The 19,091-nt window shown below is 40.5% G+C and overlaps 1 protein-coding gene across 10 annotated transcripts in view; it reads right to left on the reverse strand.

The window, feature by feature from the left end:
- The window catches only part of RAI14 (retinoic acid induced 14), a 147,522-nt gene that overhangs the window by 13,643 nt on the left and 114,788 nt on the right, over positions 1-19,091 (reverse strand). For 7 of the 10 annotated variants that reach the window (XM_027092713.1, XM_027092715.1, XM_027092714.1 and 4 more), the window contains 8 exons: positions 10,913-10,977; positions 7,195-7,252; positions 6,400-6,470; positions 4,746-4,852; positions 3,613-3,791; positions 3,326-3,354; positions 2,019-2,105; positions 1,010-1,096 (listed from right to left, as the gene is read on the reverse strand). In XM_027092713.1, coding sequence (XP_026948514.1) covers positions 1,010-1,096; positions 2,019-2,105; positions 3,326-3,354; positions 3,613-3,791; positions 4,746-4,852; positions 6,400-6,470; positions 7,195-7,252; positions 10,913-10,977 — 683 coding nt within the window. The remainder of the gene's footprint in view (positions 1-1,009; positions 1,097-2,018; positions 2,106-3,325; positions 3,355-3,612; positions 3,792-4,745; positions 4,853-6,399; positions 6,471-7,194; positions 7,253-10,912; positions 10,978-19,091) is intronic. The other 3 variants (XM_027092719.1, XM_027092718.1, XM_027092717.1) reach the window with 1 other exon arrangement.

The following is a 19,091-nucleotide window of genomic DNA, read 5'->3' on the forward strand; positions in this document are numbered from 1 at the left end:
ACATCCTACCAACAGAGTATGAGAGTTCTAACTCTTCCACGTCATCACCAACAATTTGTATTTTTAATCTTTTTAAACTTTAGCTATTCTAAATTGTGTCCTTTTTATCTCTTTGTGATTTTTTTTAAAGAAGTAAAAGTCTTTTTACACTCTATTTCTGAAAAACATAATTTGTGATATTATTCTTTGGAACGCATTGCCTCCTTTGAGCCACAATCATATTAGAAGATACTAGGGTGGTAATTATAAGAGCATAACTTCCTTTCCTTGCCTTGTATTTTAATAAAATCTAGTTAAAGCAAGGGGAGTGATAGGTTGATAGAATCTTTTCCACATCAATGTGCATCCAAGTTAAAAGAAAATTCATTTTTAGTAGTTCTTAGAAGGGAGAAAAGAATAAACAATTATGCCATTGAAATTTCATTTTAACAATTATAGATTTTACTTTCTTTCCAAGTACAATTTCCTAGTGATTGTTAGGTAAACAGATATTAAATTGAAATACCCTCCCATTCCTTAAAATACTTTCCAACCACAAGTCTAGAGAATCAGGTAGAATAAGACCTAATGGATTTTCTAAAATTCTAAAATAAATACATATTACTTTTATAGTCAGTAAAAAGTTTAATTAAAAATATACAATTAAAAAAATAAATTAAAAATAATATATAATTACTTCTTAGTAAGACATCAGAGAATAACCATTTCTTTCTTTTTGATTAGTATTATAGCAACTCAATTTGGTAAGATGACTGGTGATCTTAAAGTCTTATCTTTGTCCTTTTTTAATGAAGAAAATTAAATATTAGCTAACAAATATAATTGATTCATGCTACTCTTTTTGTATGGAGCCCATGCTAGGAAAAATAATCAAAGGGTGCTTTATGATGAAAAGGTTTGAACCAATGACTGAGAAATATATTCTGTTTCGCCCAGTGTTGTGTAACTTAAATTAAATCTATTATGTATCTTAAAATTCAATAATAAGTTGGACACAGAAAGGAAATACCTTGAAGGGTGGTTCAGCAAAAAATACTGATTCCTTTCCTGAAAGTGGTGTTGAAGTTATTGATCTTGGGGAAGACACATCACTCAACTAAAGAAACAAAGTGAAAACCATCAATAAAGAGTCCTTTTTCAAAGTCTTCTACAGTGCCAAAGAATTAGCCTATTTAACCAATGCAAATAAAATCTAACAATAATTATCCTTAGTTTCAATTAATTCAAGGGTAACGTATTTTCAGTGTAATTCAGCTACCTCAAATACTTTTTGAAAGTTTGCCCAGTAGAATTAACTACGGAACTTCACTCCTATATTCACTAGAATTAACGTTAAAAATTTATAAAACTTCTATTGCAGATTAAGAATATTGTTAATGAATATGCTAACATATTTAACATTACTTACTGGATGAGATATTCTGCTCAAATATTTGATATGGATTATTCTTTTTATGGCCTATGATTCTTTTAATAACAAACCCTGGCCTGTTTTTATTTACCATTTCATAGATATTCAAGCTTCTTCCTCTGTTCAGTAATCACCATAAGCTCAGAAATGAAAGCTGTTTTTTAATATTAGTCAACCTTAAGTGTAACAGGAAAGGCAAATGTATTGTAACAACGTTTAATAAACCAACTAAAATTCATTTTCAACTAGCGCCTCACCAGCTACACATTCTCCCCCACTTTACTAGAGCTGTTAATACGAGCTCTGAAAGTACACTGAGCTCATTATCTCGAGGAAAAAGTTCCTGTCATGGATTTTAAGAATTTTGAGGTTTTTAAAAAAGATACGGTTCAATTCTTCAGTTTTGAAATAAGAATCAACATTATTTCCATACTAATAATCAAAATTCTTCATACCACTACTTGTAATTTAAAACCACTACAGAAAATTTCAAATGTGCATTTAAGGGTCAATTTTAAAACAGTTCTTTTTGGCCTAAACACAAAATGACAAAATTATGGCTTTGTTGTTATATGTTTGTTCATTGTTGGTTTTCTTTTATTTTTACCTGGGTAGGACTGATAGGAGGTGGTGGAGCTTTGCGTTTTTTTGGAGTTCCACTTCTCTCTGAGCTTATTTTAGAGACTTGATCATGCTGAAAGTTGTCACAGTCCAAAGAATGGAGGTGGGTTAGTTAGGTTAGTAAAGTCTGAGTAAATAGCTTCATCAAACAAATGAGAAAAACCTCAACAGTTCATGCATTTCTTACTTTATCAAGATCTGAAATCTGCTACCAACATAAAAATAAGTAATATGCATGCTCCAAGTTTTCTTCTAGCAGCCCATGCTTTAAAGCAAGAAAATAAAAAACACAAGACAAAACCAGATTAAGTTGGTATGGAGAACTGGGAAAGTAGAGAATAAGGGGTTGTTTACCACAACTTAGAACCCAGAATACATTCATAGTATAGCTTCCATCTTAATGCAAAGCAGTGGTATTTCCCCGACCTTTTCATTACTTCCAGTCCTTTTCTTAAAGAGTATACAGTTGACCCTCCATATCCACAGTTTTCACATCCAGATTCAACCATCTGCATATCCCAGAATTCCAGATACAGAGAGCCAACTGTATCACACTATTTTATATAAGGGAATTGAGCTTCTGCAGATTTTGTTATTCCCTGCAGATACCAAGGAATGACCATAAATATGGGAAAAAAGGGAGAACCTCAGCTCTGAAGGTTATGGATAAATATAACACAATTGGTACAAAATAAATTCATTATCAAGTATTTGCTGATTATGATAATTTTTTCAAGAACCTTGATGTATAAATAAATAAAACAGCCAAATATATATCTCATTAATAAACAGAGGTGACTATGTTTTTAGGAAAAACTCCAAAGTAACAGGGTAAACTTCTCAATTTCTATCTGTGTAAAATGAATGACATTTTAGAAAAGCTCTAATTAAAATAAAAGAAAATGCTAAATCTCTTACTTTCATTAACTAACATGGCTATGGACAGAGTTCTGTAATTCCTGTGATATTACAAGTAGTTAAAATACTGTTGTTCTCAGAGTTAAAATCACATCAAACCTTTTCACACCAGTAGGAAATATTAGTATATTTCAGAAAAAGATGAATATATAAGTAGCAAGTTTAAAGTTACATGCTTTGGAAATAGGGTAAATCATTAAGAAAATATTTACCACCTTACAATGAATCATTTATTCCAAAGATATTTTACTCCTTAAGTAGTTTCAGCATAGTCTTTATCACTTTCCTAATGGACCACAGAGTGGTTTAATTAGAACATGTTCAAACTCCCACAGGCAATGATGAAAAAGAATCTCCATCCCCAAAGATAAATACCTGCTTTGGTTTTGTTGGTGTCTTTAAATCTATAGAAGAAAAGTGAGGGAAAAAAAAAACCTGTAAGAACCATAATTACTCATATCCACTTTGGGTGGCGGGGTATATAAACACACACCCACACACACACACATACCCATACACACAACATACACAATATTCGACACTATTTTTCTCCAGAAATATATTTAAAAGAATAATAAAATATATTGCACAAATTCCTTTAACCTTTGGGGAAAATGGAGTGGATAAATTTAAAACAACACTGGCTATTTTCTTTCACATACCAGCATCCTGAGAGATTTTTGATAATAGAAGGCTTTGAATTCCTGCATTTTCTGAGAGTTTGGAATAATGTAAGGCATTGTGTCCAAGAGAATCTACAAGGTTTAGGTCTGCCCCCTTTTTAATTAAGGCTTCCACAATGTTAGAGCTGCCAATCTCACAAGCCAGCATGAGAGCAGTTCTAAAGAATGAGGAGACAAAAAATTAGTACACAAAATGTGAAAACTTGTTGCTAGGAAATCATTTCATTTGTCTTAAAAACAGAGGAAAGAAGACTAAGTGCAGTTAAACCTGTACTACACTTAATTTTCTAGGAAATTCAAAGTGGAATGCTATCAAAATAAAATTGGGTTGCCGTTTTATAAAACTTCAGATTAAATCAGAACATTAAATATTAGGTCAAATAACATAGACATAATCTTCTAAATATGATGGAATTTAATACGATTGGCACAAATCTTGCCTTTTTTACAAATCAAGTTTTTTAAACAACCTATAACATTATTAAGACTGTTTTTAAAAAACAACCAATATGTTTACTTTTATTTTGCATGAAAAGGCAAAGGAAACGGCCTATTCATTTTAGCATTTAATAATCTCATCACAGACACAGTCAGCAATGATGCTCCCAGAGGTCTGGGGAAAATATTTTTTAAGTCAAAACAGATTCTTCTTTTTTTTTTTTTTTTTAGTTTATTAATTTATTAATTTATTTTTGCTGTGTTGGGTCTTTGTTTTTGTGCGAGAGCTTTCTCTAGTTGTGGCAAGCGGGGGCCACTCTTCATCGCGGTGCACGGGCCTCTCACTATCGCGGCCTCTGTTGTTGCGGAGCACAGGCTCCAGACGCGCAGGCTCAGCAGTTGTGGCTCACGGGCCTAGTTGCTCTGTGGCATGTGGGATCCTCCCAGACCAGGGCTTGAACCCCTGTCCCCTGCATTAGCAGGCAGATTCTCAACCACTGCGCCACCAGGGAAGCCCAAAACAGATTCTTAATTATCCAAAAAGGCAGAAATCAGTAAAAGAAAGAAATTAAAACTGCTTTAAAACAAACGATCCAAAATACATCTCTGATATTTTGAAAGCTTCTCAGAATGTGGATATCACTGAAATAACATGCTTTCTAATTCTGTGGTACCTTCCATTTTTGTCTCTGGAATTTACATCTGCTCCATGATCCAGGAGAAAGCGACAGACCTCACTGTGGCCATTTTGTACTGCAAGAAGCAGTGGTATATTCCCATCCTAGGAGACAAATTCAGATTAAGATTTATAACTTAGATGACAAATGCCGGAACTGCAAAGGTCCTTATTCCTTCTACATTTATTCCTGACTTGTCCTGCTGGTCTTACATTTGACCCACCAAAGTAGTCTGCCCCCTAATAGGCCAACGTCACACCCTAACACTACCCTTGTTATGGAATCCCACTGACTGTGGGCTTTTCCTCAGGAGTCGGTCTCTCGGGCTGCTTGTTGCAACTATGATGTGAGAGAGAGTGGAACGCCAAGTATGTAAAGGCTCGAGGCAAGTATACCATGTTTATTGAGAAATGGTTCTCCATGGTTCTGGAGAAATGAAGGGTTGTTTCCATATGGCATTTGTAGGTCCCACTGCTCTAAGCAGTTTCTTCTAGTGAACTACACATATCCTAGTATCCTGCCATGCCACCAGTCTTCTCAGAAAGCATACCCTTTCATAATCTTACTAGGTATCGAAACATATGTTAAGAGTTCATTTGTTCATTACTGACACACGACTAGATAAAGGGACTGATGGAAAGAATGATTTGTTTAATATAACAATTGGCAATTCCTTTAGAAAAAAGAATTAGATCCCAACTCATACAAACTATGTAAAATGGATTAAAAATCTCAACATTACAGTATGAAACGAATTAAAAAAAATACTAGAATTTATAGGTGACAATTTCCAGAATCTTAATTTGAAGTGGGGTCTGACTCAAATTATATAAACCATAAAGAGAGGCTTTTATTCTGCTCTTGCCTTGAACATACCCCACAAATGGGGTCGACAGTAATTTTAAGGTGGACGTATTCAAATAGGCAAAGGGAAAAAAAAGTTACAATATATCCAATTATTTTAACATGGGGATATTTAAAAATACAATTGCTGCTTAAGGATTAAGTATCCACTCAAAGTCGAACTTCAGAATTTCTAGAAAATTATCTCTGTGAAGTTATAATACTTTCTGGTTATAAAGTACGGAGATTCAGGGAGCGTGAATTTATTTACAGATTCTCAATGCTCACTTCGCAATGTCCCCATCGGGTATAACTTACACATGCCAAGTCCCATGCTACAGCAGGAAATTTAACCCTATCATCAGGAGCAGTAGGCATGTCAGTTTATTCTCAAAATAGCCCAGCAAGGTCAAAATCGGCTACAAGTGGTCTTTAAAATCGGAAAACCCTGGTACCAAAGGTAATATATGGGGTGGAAAAAGAAAATAAAAGAACTTCTATTTAGACTTATTTTTTATTTATAAAAATCAAGAAATTAAGCCTTATTCGTATTTAGGTTGCTGGTAAGCCACGTGTCTATCCTTAGAAGCAAACAGAGGAAGTGCGTGCTACAAAACGGTTTATTAACGGTTTAAGGACCAACGGGGATAATACTTAAATCTGTTTTGCACAAGAGGATCTAGGTCGGAAAGCAATAGACTTTTACCAAATGCTTGGGTCTCTAAGGTCTTCGTGACTCCCAGAAGTAGCCCATGGTGCTCTAGACACCAGTATCCATCTGCACCTCTAGTGGTCACCTGGTACTTACCAAATCCTTGAGGTTTATGGGGCTTTTGTGCTCGCAAAGAACCTGCACAGCTTGAAGGCAGCCTTGTGCCGCTGAGAGAGAGAAGACACAGAAACCACAGCCAGTCACAAAGCTACTCTCACAGCCAGGGGCATCAAACACTTCTATGAAGGAAAAGTTCACCTTCCACCCAGTTTGCATATGTTGCATTGAAGAGAAATGATGTCAGAATGGTTAAGTGGTGTTTTAAATTACTGTTTAATTTCGGTGTCATCCAGACCTAAAGGCAGTGCTTGCCAGTTGTTGCCTTTAGGCAAACCTTTGGTTTAGCTTTTCGTGGGACTTAGCTTTTCCTCAACTAGCACTAAAAGAAATTTGCAAATCTCATCATCCTGGACTTCAGTACCAATGTTTCGTCACTTGAAACTGTGTGACAGATAGTAAAACCAAATGTTGATAAATAAAACTGATTGATGTTCCTTTTGATCCCCAAGTAAAAAAAAATCTGTACCACGCATTACCTGAAATCTACAAATGCTCATGAATATCTCTTAAACAAGAAGCTAACGTTAATTAAAATATAATAACCAGGACAATTTTTACTAGTTGTTTGGCAGGCGACTGACGAATTCTAGCTGTATTCCTCCGTAAAACCCTACACAATTTGCAAACTGAGGAAAATGGGAATGATGTCTACGAATGACGACAGAAGACGGCATCAGGAATAACAATGGCAAGGTTAATGGCTTAAATAAGGAAACCGAACACTTACTGTTTCTCATGGCAGAAGAAGACAAATAAGAGAATGAAAATTACCTGCATAATGTAAAGCTGTTTTCCCAGAGCTGTCGATACTTTCGGCTGGGCATTTAGACTGTAAGACAAAAATCAATAAACACGTAGAATAAAATTCAGTTCATCCTTTTCCTGCAAGGTAGGATGCAACTTCCTAAGAAAAGTATAATAAACATGAATAAGTCCCAACTGTTGTGCTCCAGGGGCCCAGGGTCTCATGGGGAGGGAGACTCATCTCCAAGTAATCATGACACAGGTGAACTGTCACCTCTTGGCTGCTTTGACCGTCCCCTCTCTCTTCCATCAACTCTGTTGCCAACAGATCATCCCCACCAGCTAACAAACATGCTCTAGGATTTCTCATCTTGATCCCACCTTTCCCCCCATTTCCTGCCCTAATTCTCTATCCGCCATCACAAAACCAACTTCCTGTTAAGAACTGTCCCACACAAGCCATGTTTCCTCGTCTCCCATTTATTCCTGGACTCACTGCAGTTGGGCGTCTGCCCTCAAGACTCCACAGGGATGGCCCTGATCCAAGTGGCCAGCCACCTTCGTGTTTCCAACGATGGCAAACATGCTTGCCCTCCTCTTACCAACCTCTCCCCGGCAATCCACTCCCTCTTCTCCAAACACTCTCTCCTTTAGCCCCTAGAGCCCTGCCTGGCCCATCCGATCTTGGTTTTCCCCCCACTGCTCTGGCCACGCCTGCCCCTTTAGCCAAACATAAAACTGTGGGGCTCCTAAGTGTTCTTTCTCTAAGCTCTCTCCCTCAGTAATCTCAACCACACCCATAGCTCGAAATCCCATTAGAAGCTAATGCCTCCCGAGTGTATATCTTAACAGTGACAACACTACTGTGTAAGCATTGGCTATTAGTATGTGCCAGGTACTGTTCAAAGAATTGTTTTAAGGCTCTTGACAATCCTAGTTAGATACTGTTATTACCCCCATTTACAGATGAGGAAACTGAGGTACAAAGAAGTTAGTAATATGCTCGGGTCACAGTAAGTGGCAGAGCCAGGATTCAAAGCCAGACAGCCTGGGCTACAGCCAGTGTCCATATCTGTACACAGCAGATGGCATCTCTGAGCCCCCGGCTTGACAACCCACAGCCTATTTCACATTTCCGCCTGATGTCTCAAACGCAGCACAGCCAACACTTCTGGTTTCCCCTCCCCGCCACGCAGCCCGAGCCGTCCCTGCCTCTGTCAACAGTGCTATCATCAGTCTAGTCACTGAGCCAGAAACCACCGAGTCATCCTTGATTTCTTCTCCTCTTCCTCCTGCCACGTCCTGTCAATTCTGTCCCCAAAACACACCCCGATCTACTCTCCTCTGTTCCTCCATTGTCACCACCTGGTCTGAGTCAACACCTGCTCACCTGGACAGCCTTGATGGCCACCTGGCTGTCCTCAGCTCTTTAGTCAATTCTCTATACAAATAGAGTGAACTTCTAAACCGTCAGTGTTGCTCTTTACTGCAAAGTCCTCCACAGTTCCACACTGTACTCTGAGGAATCACTGTCTGCCCATCATGACACACAAGGCTGCCGCCTGGGCCCTTCTTTTTTTTTTTTTTTTTGGTGGCCTCCCTGCACGGCATGACCAGAGATTACCCACACCCCCTGCAGTGGAAGCGCAGAGTCTCAACCACTGGACCGCCAGGGAAGCCCCCTGGGCCCTTCTTTCTGCTCCTCATTCGCTTTGCCCCCAGCCCACCCACTGGCTTTCTTTCCTCCCCGGCTAGTTAGTGACTTTCCTACCTCAGGCCTTTTGTACTTGCTGTTGTCTCTGCTTGGAATGCTCTTTGCACAGCTGAGTTCTCAGCTTAAATATCATGTCCTCCCCTTCCTGAACGTCCCTCCTCACTCCCCTCTCACAATACTCTGTTAGATTTCTTCTCAGTGATGTGCCATCGGTCATGTGTATTTCTGTCTTCATTTACCAGACGCCAAGCTCCAGCAGGATAGGGGCTGCTCTGTGAGTAAATACTGCTTGACAGAGCGCATGGTGCCCAGGGACCACTTGCTACAAGAGAGAGTGGGGGAGAGTTCATCTGAAGACTCTCACAAGGCTCTCTTTGTGCGCATTGCCTTAAGGAGGTGGAACTTTGAAATGGTAGCCACTGGAGAAGGGAAGTCTCTCCAGCAGACAGACAGTAAGAGCAAAAGGCCGGAGAGAGAGGGCGCAGGGTGAGGGGCGGCACGAGATGGCAGTGGCCCCATCACGGAGGGCGTGGGTCGCCCAGACGAGGAGTGAAGCAGTTACCAGAGGAGTGCAGGACCCAAGGTAAGCAGCCCATTAGGAGGCCGTCAAAGCCTCCAGTTTTAACAACTATCCAGAAAGAGGAACAGAATTCAGACAGTTTGCAGAGAGCAGGCAATGGTGGAAATGTTTGTCTGCCCTTCAGTGGTAAGAAGAATAGAGATCACGTTACAGCTTACCATGTTTTGGCCTAATTTTAGAACAGCACAAGGAACTGTTTAAAGGCTTCAAAGATTCCAGGGAAAAACCAATCCATTTGCATAACCAGATATAAAATTACATTAGAGGCTAGATAGAATATCTGGTCCTTGCCCATGAGGATTTCCAGCTTGTCAAGTTCATTCTTCCTTCAAATCAGAGCCAGATGCAAAGTCTGGATAGCCAAGCCAGGACGGGAATGGAGATTTAAAATACAAATAAGTTAAACAAAAATTTAAGGTTAAGGCCATGGGTGTGGAGGCAGGGAAGAAAAGTTCTATTGTAACTGTCTTTAGAGAGGAGCCTCAGAATAAAAATCATCATCATCATCATCACAGATGTTGATCTACATTTCTTGAATTTCACTTCAAAGACCTGTTAAGGTTAAGCATTGCTGGCATTGGTGGTAGCTTGCATCAGGTAATGCAAGACAAGAAGCTGTGTGATCGACAGACCAGGACAAGTTGAAGAATGTGCCCATGTTGCTGCATTAGAATTGCAAAGCCAAATTAAAGCAAGATGCTGGGTCCCAAACGATGCTCAGGAAGGCCAAGACAACAGCTCAAGAGAACAGCCATTACTCCAAACACATATTTTCTTGCTCTGTGCTGTTCCTGAAAACAGCCAGCTTGCATTTTGACTGGCATCAGCTGGAAGTTACTGTACAAACTGCTGTTGGGATTTCACGAAATATTCATCTTTAAAGAAATACGGAAGTCACCCTAAGCAATCATTATAAACTTCCTGGCAAGGTTATCAAACCAGGGGGTTGACCTAAAATTATAAAGAAGAATAAAACCAAGAACTTGAACAAAGACTAAGAACTAAAGGCTCATCAAGTTACATACAAGGAAACAGTGGTTGAAATTTCGCTTATCGAGAAAAGCTGCATTCTACTAATGATCGAGAGAGAATAAATACTAGGATACTGGAGATCCTGTATTATAAGGATCTCCAACAGCATGAAAAAGTTTTTCAAGCTGACTATGTAAAGGGTACAAGTTCTTCCAATAAGGAAAAAAGAGCTGAATAAAGCAGAGAAAAGGGCTGGATCCCAGGAAGACACTCCAAATTTTGATTAGGATCCTCTTCTCTACCAGCGCAACTGCTATGGAAATAATCTTCTCCTTGGCTATACTGAAGCTTCTTAGGAAACCCAGGTTCTGGGATAATATTTGAAGGAGTACGTGTGTATGTGTTTGTTCTTTCACCCACAAGGTTACTTTCAAATTTTAAAAACGACACGTTTATAATTTTCTGTTGTCCCACTTTACCTGAAGGAGCTTCTTGATGCATTCATGGTGGCTGTTCTTAGCTGCAAGGTGCAAAGCACTGTGTCCTACATGGATTAAAAAAAATTGTTTTTTAAAATCTCTCATCTCTGCAATGAAGACAACTATGAGGAAATAAATTGTTCTCCAACAAAGACGGAATTGTTACTCTTGAGAATGAGGCCTCAACTTCTCTGCAAAGTTCAGTGTGACAAAAGTGGGGAGAACACAGAGCATCCTGTCCCCTGGATAACATTCACAGGCCATGCCAGCTGCTGTCCTCTTGGGGTACAATCGAGCTCTGGGCTAGAAGCTGGCGGTGGACTCCTGGTATGCACCTTGGAAGTTCTGCTTTCAGCTGTCAGCACGGGTGCCAGACGCCCCACGTCCATAACAGTCACACCAGGCCACGACTGCCACTGGCCCAGGAACCCAGCAAAGGCAGCCAGCGAACCAGCAGGGAGCACACCGAACACCCGACAAAACCCCACTTCCACCTCTCGTTTCTCCCTCCCCCAAATGTGCTCCAGCTCTGTGTGGAAATTACCTGGAGTTCAGATGTCCCACGTTCTTACACGGAAGAAGGAAAAGGGTTATATAAAAACAGCACACTAGCAAAGTAGCATCTTTTCACGCTCCCTTCACAGAACATTACAACATGAGACTCTCTGACCTTTCTGTGGCCAGATTACTTTAGGAAATTTTAATGCTATACCCAGGCCACTCCCCGCTACCACCGAATGGGTCTCAGAGTTTCTATGGAAGAGGGGCTTAGACCAGCAGGCTCCCACCCAAGGGCCCTGGCAAATTACTCTTTGCATGGCCTGGACCCTCCTCCTCTAAGATAACCACCCAGCTTGCCCTCTTACCTCCCTCGGATGCCACCAAAACACAGTCTTCTGACCTCATCTCTGGTCACAGACCAGCATCTCTGGTCTTTCCTGACCTCACCACTTAAAATTCCAGTTCCTCCCCCACCTCTTTTATCCCTACTTCCTCCTTCATTCTTTTATCCTTCATAGTACCCAGCACCTTCAACTCTCCCTTTCCACCCCACTCCTTTCTCTCCCTACACACACACACACACACACACACACACACACACACACACTCTTACGTTTAACTGCTCTTCTTTCCCCACTAGAATATAAACTCTGTATCCCAAGAGCCTGCAGCACTGCTGGCACATAATAGGCTCTCGATACACATTTGCTCATTTGAATTAGAGGGTATGTCCACTACAGATGTCTGCAGAGTGGTATTTGGAGGGAGGGAACCAAAGTTACCACTGCCAGGAGTTTAGGAAACTCCTAAATCCTGCGTCTGTAAACTGTTTGACCAAGATACCCCCAATGTAACACCTGTAAGCAACCCACACTTTGGAACAGGCTTAAAGCATGTTTCTCAGCCTTACTGCTCTTGACATTTGAAGCTGTGGAAGGTGGTCCTATGTACTATAGGATGGTGAGTAGCATCTCTGGCCTCTACCCACTGGACGTCTAGTTGGGACAATCAGAAATGTCCCCAGACATCGCCAAATATCGCCTGGATGGGTGGGAATCACCCCCGGTTGAGAACCCCTGGCTTAGAGGACCCCTCTTTTATAGGGTGGTCCAGTCTCCAAATACCATTTCTCCTTTCTGAATTAGTCTTTATAATAACCCTGACCAGAAATCCACTAATTATTAGGTTATCATATGGCTAGGAAATACCATATTTAAAATAGAGGGTTTTAGGACCACAGTGAGCTGCACAAAAGCACGTGTGAGGTCAAAAGATCAGATTCCTTCTTTTCTGAGTAGCTGCACAGAGATTTTCTGGGTATGTGTGAGGGGAGTTAATTGATGGGGGTAGAACACTGACGCAAGGAATCCTTTCACCTCCTCCCAAGTGGATGAGGGTGAGGAAGGTCAGGAGATGAGGGACTGAGACCCTTGGAAGCAGGAAGACAAAAGATCTTCTCTTCCCCTTCCTCCTTTTACCGCAGGAGACCCCCTCCTTTCAGGATGTATAACACACAACAGTGAGTTCAGTTACATTATGCGTTAAATAGGTTTTGGTGGGTTAGCCTGGCCCTCAACCATCATTTATACCAGTGTTTCTAAAGACAAGCACATTCTGTGTTTTAAACAAACGCCTTACAGATGAACTTCTGGAACCCATCCTGATTGTAAGTAGAAGACTGTTTATGGCATGTATGCAATGCCTTAACTTTTGTCTACCCTGTGGACAAAAGCTCTTCTACATAAATAGCACCCACTGGAAAAAGGCACAGTTCTCCAAAGACAAGAGGGGAGGGAGATTGAAACAATTCAGCATAAAATAAATAACAGGCTTTTATTTTTCACTCCAAGTGTTCTAGTCATACCTGGCAGTAAACGCTGTGTTTCTAGAGAAACAAAATTTTCTTATTCCTTGGCCCTGTGATGTGTTTTCCTAACTAGGAGCACAAAAGCATTTTTCACTTAAAAGTCTCAAAATTCAAATGATGCATCATTCCCTGGACAACATTACACTGGAGTGAGATGTCTCTCACTGCTACCATTAAAACAAAATTCTCTTTCCAAATGCAAAATTTTCTGGAGAGAATATATTAGTGACAGAACCTCACTGAAACGAGCCAGTGCATAAGTCTGGCCCCCACTCAGCCGTGGATCTGTCTGGAATATCAGGAAGCAACTTCCCTATAGGAAAATAACAGGGCAACCCTAATTCAAGTGCATCTCAGCAGAACTCTGTAAGCGAACAGACCAGGACTATTTATAAGTCAAGAGCCGTGGGCTATTCCAGGTGGTTTAAGAATCCTGTTATTGAAAGAGTCTAAGAAGGATGACCTAGCCATTGTAGCCATGAACACCATCCTCCAACCCACCTCAGAAAACAACCATTTATTCAGTGATTTAAGAGCGCTGCTGAAACAGAGAAGAACTCACTCATAGAGTGGAGGAACTACTACTGATGGCACTGAGAACACAGTCTTCAAGTGTAGGTGACAAATTTTTAAACCGATGAGGTCATAAGACACAAAGACATGACGAACAAGCACCAAAAGGCTGAAGTTTGAGAAATTATAGTTCCAGATTATAACATGGAGACATTTAGAAAAAGAAAGAGAATTAAATGATACTCGACTAGGTAAGGTTTAAAATATCTATTTAAGAACCAGAGTTTCAGAATGCTGAATATAAACAATAAAAGTGTAAATTAATTTGTTTCTTATTTACAACTTCAAATATATTTAAACAACTCTGTCCTCAGAAATGCTTATCTTTACATCAAGTTTTTAATCATTGAAGCATAAGTCTATTCACCTAGTTATAGTTCCAGGGGCGAGATCAGGGTATAAAAGATGTATTTCCTTTTTTAAATTTTATTTATTAAAAATAATAGATACATGTATAGTATAACTGAATCACTTTGCTGTACACCTGAAACTAACACAACATGGTTAATCAACTATACCCCAATATAAAAGTTAACAAAAGAAAACCCCACAACACTGTAAATCAACTATATTTCAATAAAAAATAATTTTTAAAAAATCTGTCTTTTTTTATTGAAGTATAGTTGATTTGCAATGTTGTGTTAGTTTCTGGTGTACAGCAAAGTGATTCAGTTTTACACAAACACACATACATATATAGAGGAGATTTCTAATAACCATTCTTACTATTAAATAGTTTTGAATTATCCCTTAATCTCCACAAAGTAGATTTGCATACTGTTTTATACAGAATCAAAAGATTTTTTTGTGTGTGGGTGTATCACCTGAAATATTTTCATGGCCAGGTTATACGGTTGGCCCTCCTGACATCCCATACACATGCGTGAACAGCAAATAAAGGACTATAAATCATACAATCGTTCTTTGGTTTGCCTTTAATCCAAATGAAAATACGAAATACACTTGGTGGGCTATAATTTGCAATTAACATTTTACATGACCCATTCTCTCAAGTGCCTGAATTTTAAGATGAATATTACCGTCTGTGTCTTCACATGGTGTCATATGTGAGTGGGATTAGGGGCATAATGGAATGGAGGGCCACCCAGAAATCCAAACAAAAGCTAAACCAGCACCTGAAACCCTAGGAAAGAGTAAGGGTTCTCAAGTGCCCCCCTCCTGAGACCTCTGTGCATTAGGGTATTTCCATACTTCAGTTCTCACTTTCCTAAGCCTCTCTTCTTCTATGAGAAAAGAAGTTTTGTGTGCAAAGGAATCAGGGAAAACGTTAGATATGGGAGCGTGACAGAAACTGCACATCATCCTTCAATCTGTTTCCATCTCCTTCTACAGCAAAACCTTCTATATTTTTAATTGGCTAATTTGCTGCCCAGAATTCCCAGCTTCCGTTAAAGCCAGGTGTGGCCACAGATCACTCTGTGGGCTGGGCTTGCCCTTCTGCCCACTGTGACTGTGATGCAGACTCAGGGGGAGCCATCCTGGGTCATCAGGACCAAGGCAACACCCTGGATGGTGGACCAACAGGAGTCTGGGTCCCTTGGTGTGCAGCCAAGCTGCCATACCAATTTGGGACTTTCAACTGAGAGCCAGAAAAGTCTATCTTGTTTAAGCCGCTGGATCACACTGTGTCAAATGCATACGCTTGCTCATAAAGGGAGTCCGAAAGCTCATGCTTCAGATGAGCAGTGAAAACAAACAGAAGATTCTTTGGTCTTCTTCAATCTTCTGTAAATGCTTCTGTTTAATCCAATCTCATCCTCCCAGGTGCTAACTGCAGCCATTAAAATAATAATAATAATAAATAAGCCTAGAAATCTGGGAGAAGTGATTTCTAAAGAACCAGACAGAAATGCCACTTCCTACATCAGTGAAGAACAAGAGCAAACAAAGCAACGAGAGGCGCTGGACAATTACGCAGGCCCTGTTCAGAGTCAGCGCTATGAGTTTAGGTGTGGACTTTCCCAGCTGATCGCTATATATACGCCTATGGCGTTGTTTGGCAAACAGGCAATAAGGAATGGGGGGAACCCCCCCAAACCAAAAACATGAGTCATGAGCTTCTGCCAGTTTTGGAGTTTCTTTTTCTGATTTGTACTATGAAAGTATTTGGCTTGGGGATGATCACAATTTTTTTTTTTTTTTAAGACGTGAAACCTCTGCAAAAGCCTGATGTGTAAAAGAGAATAAAGGTGATGTGGATGAAGTAGCAATAATCGTCATAAAATAGGAGCCAAAGGCAGCGAGCACTCACTGTGTGCTGGGCGCTAAGATGCCCACACGTATTATCTCACCTAAGCCTCAAAGGCTATCTAAAATGATGATTGAGATGTACTGTACTGTACCCAAGGCCTTATCTTCCGACAGTGTTCTGCTCCTAAGATCGTCTGTAAAGCACTTATGAAAAGTCTCTGGTCAGGAGCTTCCCTGGTGGCACAGTGGTTAAGAATCCACCTGCCAGTGCAGGGGACACGGGTTCGAGCCCTGGTCTGGGAGGATCCCACATGCCGCGGAGCAGCTAAGCCCGTGTGCCACAACTACTGAGCCCGCGCTCTAGAGCCCGTGCTCCTTAACGGGAGAAGCCACCGCAATGAGAAGCCCGCGCACTGCAACGAAGAGTAGCCCCCGCTCTCCACAACTAGAGAAAGCCCGCGCACAGCAATTAAGACCCAATGCAGCTAAAAATAAAAATAAAATAAAATAAATTAAAAAGTCTCTGGTCGGACTTCCAAGCATTTTATGTGGAAGGATAGTTGATAAAGAAATAGATGCTAAAAACCCTTTGCTTCTGAACTTAAATCCAAGCACCAGTTTAAAATCATCCTGTAGACTTTGTGGATAAAAAGAATTAAAAGGGTTAGCGTAATGATATATTTTGAAAGCAGGTTTTTTTCAGAAACTCTATAGGGCAGCTGGATTTATGGCAACAGATTTTCACACGCGTTCTCAGTGGCTGTTGGGATTGAAGACGACTATATCTTAGTAATAATATGGCAATACTTCAGGTAGGTTTACTGAAAAGACAGCACCTATGAGAGCGGAGCCATTTAATTCATTCATTCGTCCAATGTTTTGGGCAAATGACGACCACTAAAGCACAGTGACTAATGTCCTTGTCCTTCCCTTGGATTCTGATACGTGTTCTTGAGGGAGAGATGGGACTGGGTGACAGAGCCGACAGGAAGGATGTGAGCAGTAAAGGCCATCACGTTTACCTGGTTCACTGTAACAGAAAAAAGTTTGAGAAGTGTTGTTCTACATAACACGACAGACTCTCTATGCACTTCTATATCCATGCCACTTTTCCTTCTTTTGTTCCTGTGTTCTCTTTGCATGTTTTCAAGAGATCACAAGAAGTCAGTGCCTCACTCAGACTAAAGTAAAAACAATAAGGCCAAGGACCAGAGTGCCGACCTCATTGTTTAAAACGTCAGGCAAGAGGGAAGTGACCGGCAGCTCTGAGACATTTCCAACTCATGGGATGTTTGGACCATGTTCTGGGGCTACAAAGTGCCGTGGATTCTCCCAGTTTCCATCAGAGTTGAAAGAAATGGGCTGTGGCAGTTCCCACTGACCAGCCCAGAGAAGCATCCAGGATGGGTCTGCAGTGTCCCCTCCAGCTTCTTTTTTTTTTGGCCATGGCTTGCAGCACGTGGGATCTTAGTTCCCCGACCAGGGGTTGAACCCATGCTCCCTGCACTGGAAGCGCAGTCTTAACCACTGGACTGCCAGGGAAGTCCTCCCCTCCAGCTTCTTGGAGGGCACTGTCATCTCAGCTGGCAAGGAAGAGGGAACTGCACTGGGGTGTCCAGGTCTCACTGCCCGATTCCCCAGGCTCTCAGAAACTGAGTGAGGGCTCTGATAGTAAATACAAACTCCACCCACGTGGTGTTAGATGGCCACAAAAAACTATGCTTCTTAAAAGCTTTTAGTGCAGAAAATGATCATGGTAATCTTTTTTTTTTTTTAAGGCAGGATTTAGAGTTTATTATATAATGTGATCTCAACTATGTAAAAATGTGCCAGAAAAATCTGGTAGGAAATATAGCTAAACGGTAAAATTTCTTTCCTCTTGGAGTAGAAGCACTCGTTATCTTCTTGGTAGTTTTCTGTATTTCCCAAATTTTCTACAATGAGCACGTATTGAAGAAACTTTTTTTTTTTTTTTTTTTTTTTTGCGGTACACAGGCCTCTCACTGCTGTGGCCTCTCCCGTTGCGGAGCACAGGCTCCGGACGCACAGACTCAGCGGCCATGGCTCACGGGCCCAGCCGCTCCGCGGCATGTGGGATCTTCCCGGACCGGGGCACGAACCCGTGTCCCCTGCATCGGCAGGCGGACTCTCAACCACTGCGCCACCAGGGAAGCCCAGAAACATTTTTTCCCTTTAATAAAAATATGGGGGAGAGATGTTTGGTTATGATGGAAATAACCAGATTCCTGTCTAATCTATTTTTTAACATCAAATGCAGTTAAACAAAACTGTATCACAGCTCAAATATATTCAGTCTAAGAAAATTCTTCTAGATAATGATTTTCTTAGAGAAGAAACCCTGTCTACTTAAGAGGACGTATGTTTCATCAAGGCGACTGTAGCCACTCATACTGCCCTGAGTGTATGTGGTACAACTTTAAAAGTAGTAACAATAAACTTTAAAAACAAAATAACTGGGTCTTGGGATTAAAGATGATTTCAATTAGCAACATAGATTAGTGTTTCCTTCAAGGTGGTCACTTAGGGAAACCATTCTTTCTTCTATTGGTATTGCCATTTCTCACAATATTTTTCTGGAGCTTTCTGTGGCACTGCTCAGGAAAATCATTCGGTTACTTCAATCACTCACTATTTTTGACCAAAAATGGTTTTACCAGGTTGACACTTCATTTATCTGACTTGACGTCAAGTGGCTCTTGGCCTGTCCTAAAAAAAAGACTCTATTCTCAAAGAATAAAGGTTCCCAAACACTGAGATGATTTCTTTTTAATGCCACAGCCTTTATGAAAACAATTCCAAAACACCAGTTTTCCAGTCATATTTTGAAAAAATTATATTTTCACAATACCTGATTGACTAATCTGCCCCAAGATGACTACTCTGAGGTGTCAGTGTTTTGGGGAAGGGAAAGTGATCCATTACGGATTCATGAAAAGCCTAAATAAAGACTGTGAAATAGACTGATTTTATATTCCAGTAAAAACTACCAAAAGCCTATTAGAAGGC

The sequence above is a fragment of the Aethalodelphis obliquidens genome, unplaced genomic scaffold (assembly GCF_003676395.1).
Source record: "Aethalodelphis obliquidens isolate GAN/ISIS:26980383/991018 unplaced genomic scaffold, ASM367639v1 scaffold80, whole genome shotgun sequence".
Classification (NCBI taxonomy): Eukaryota; Metazoa; Chordata; class Mammalia; order Artiodactyla; family Delphinidae; genus Aethalodelphis; species Aethalodelphis obliquidens.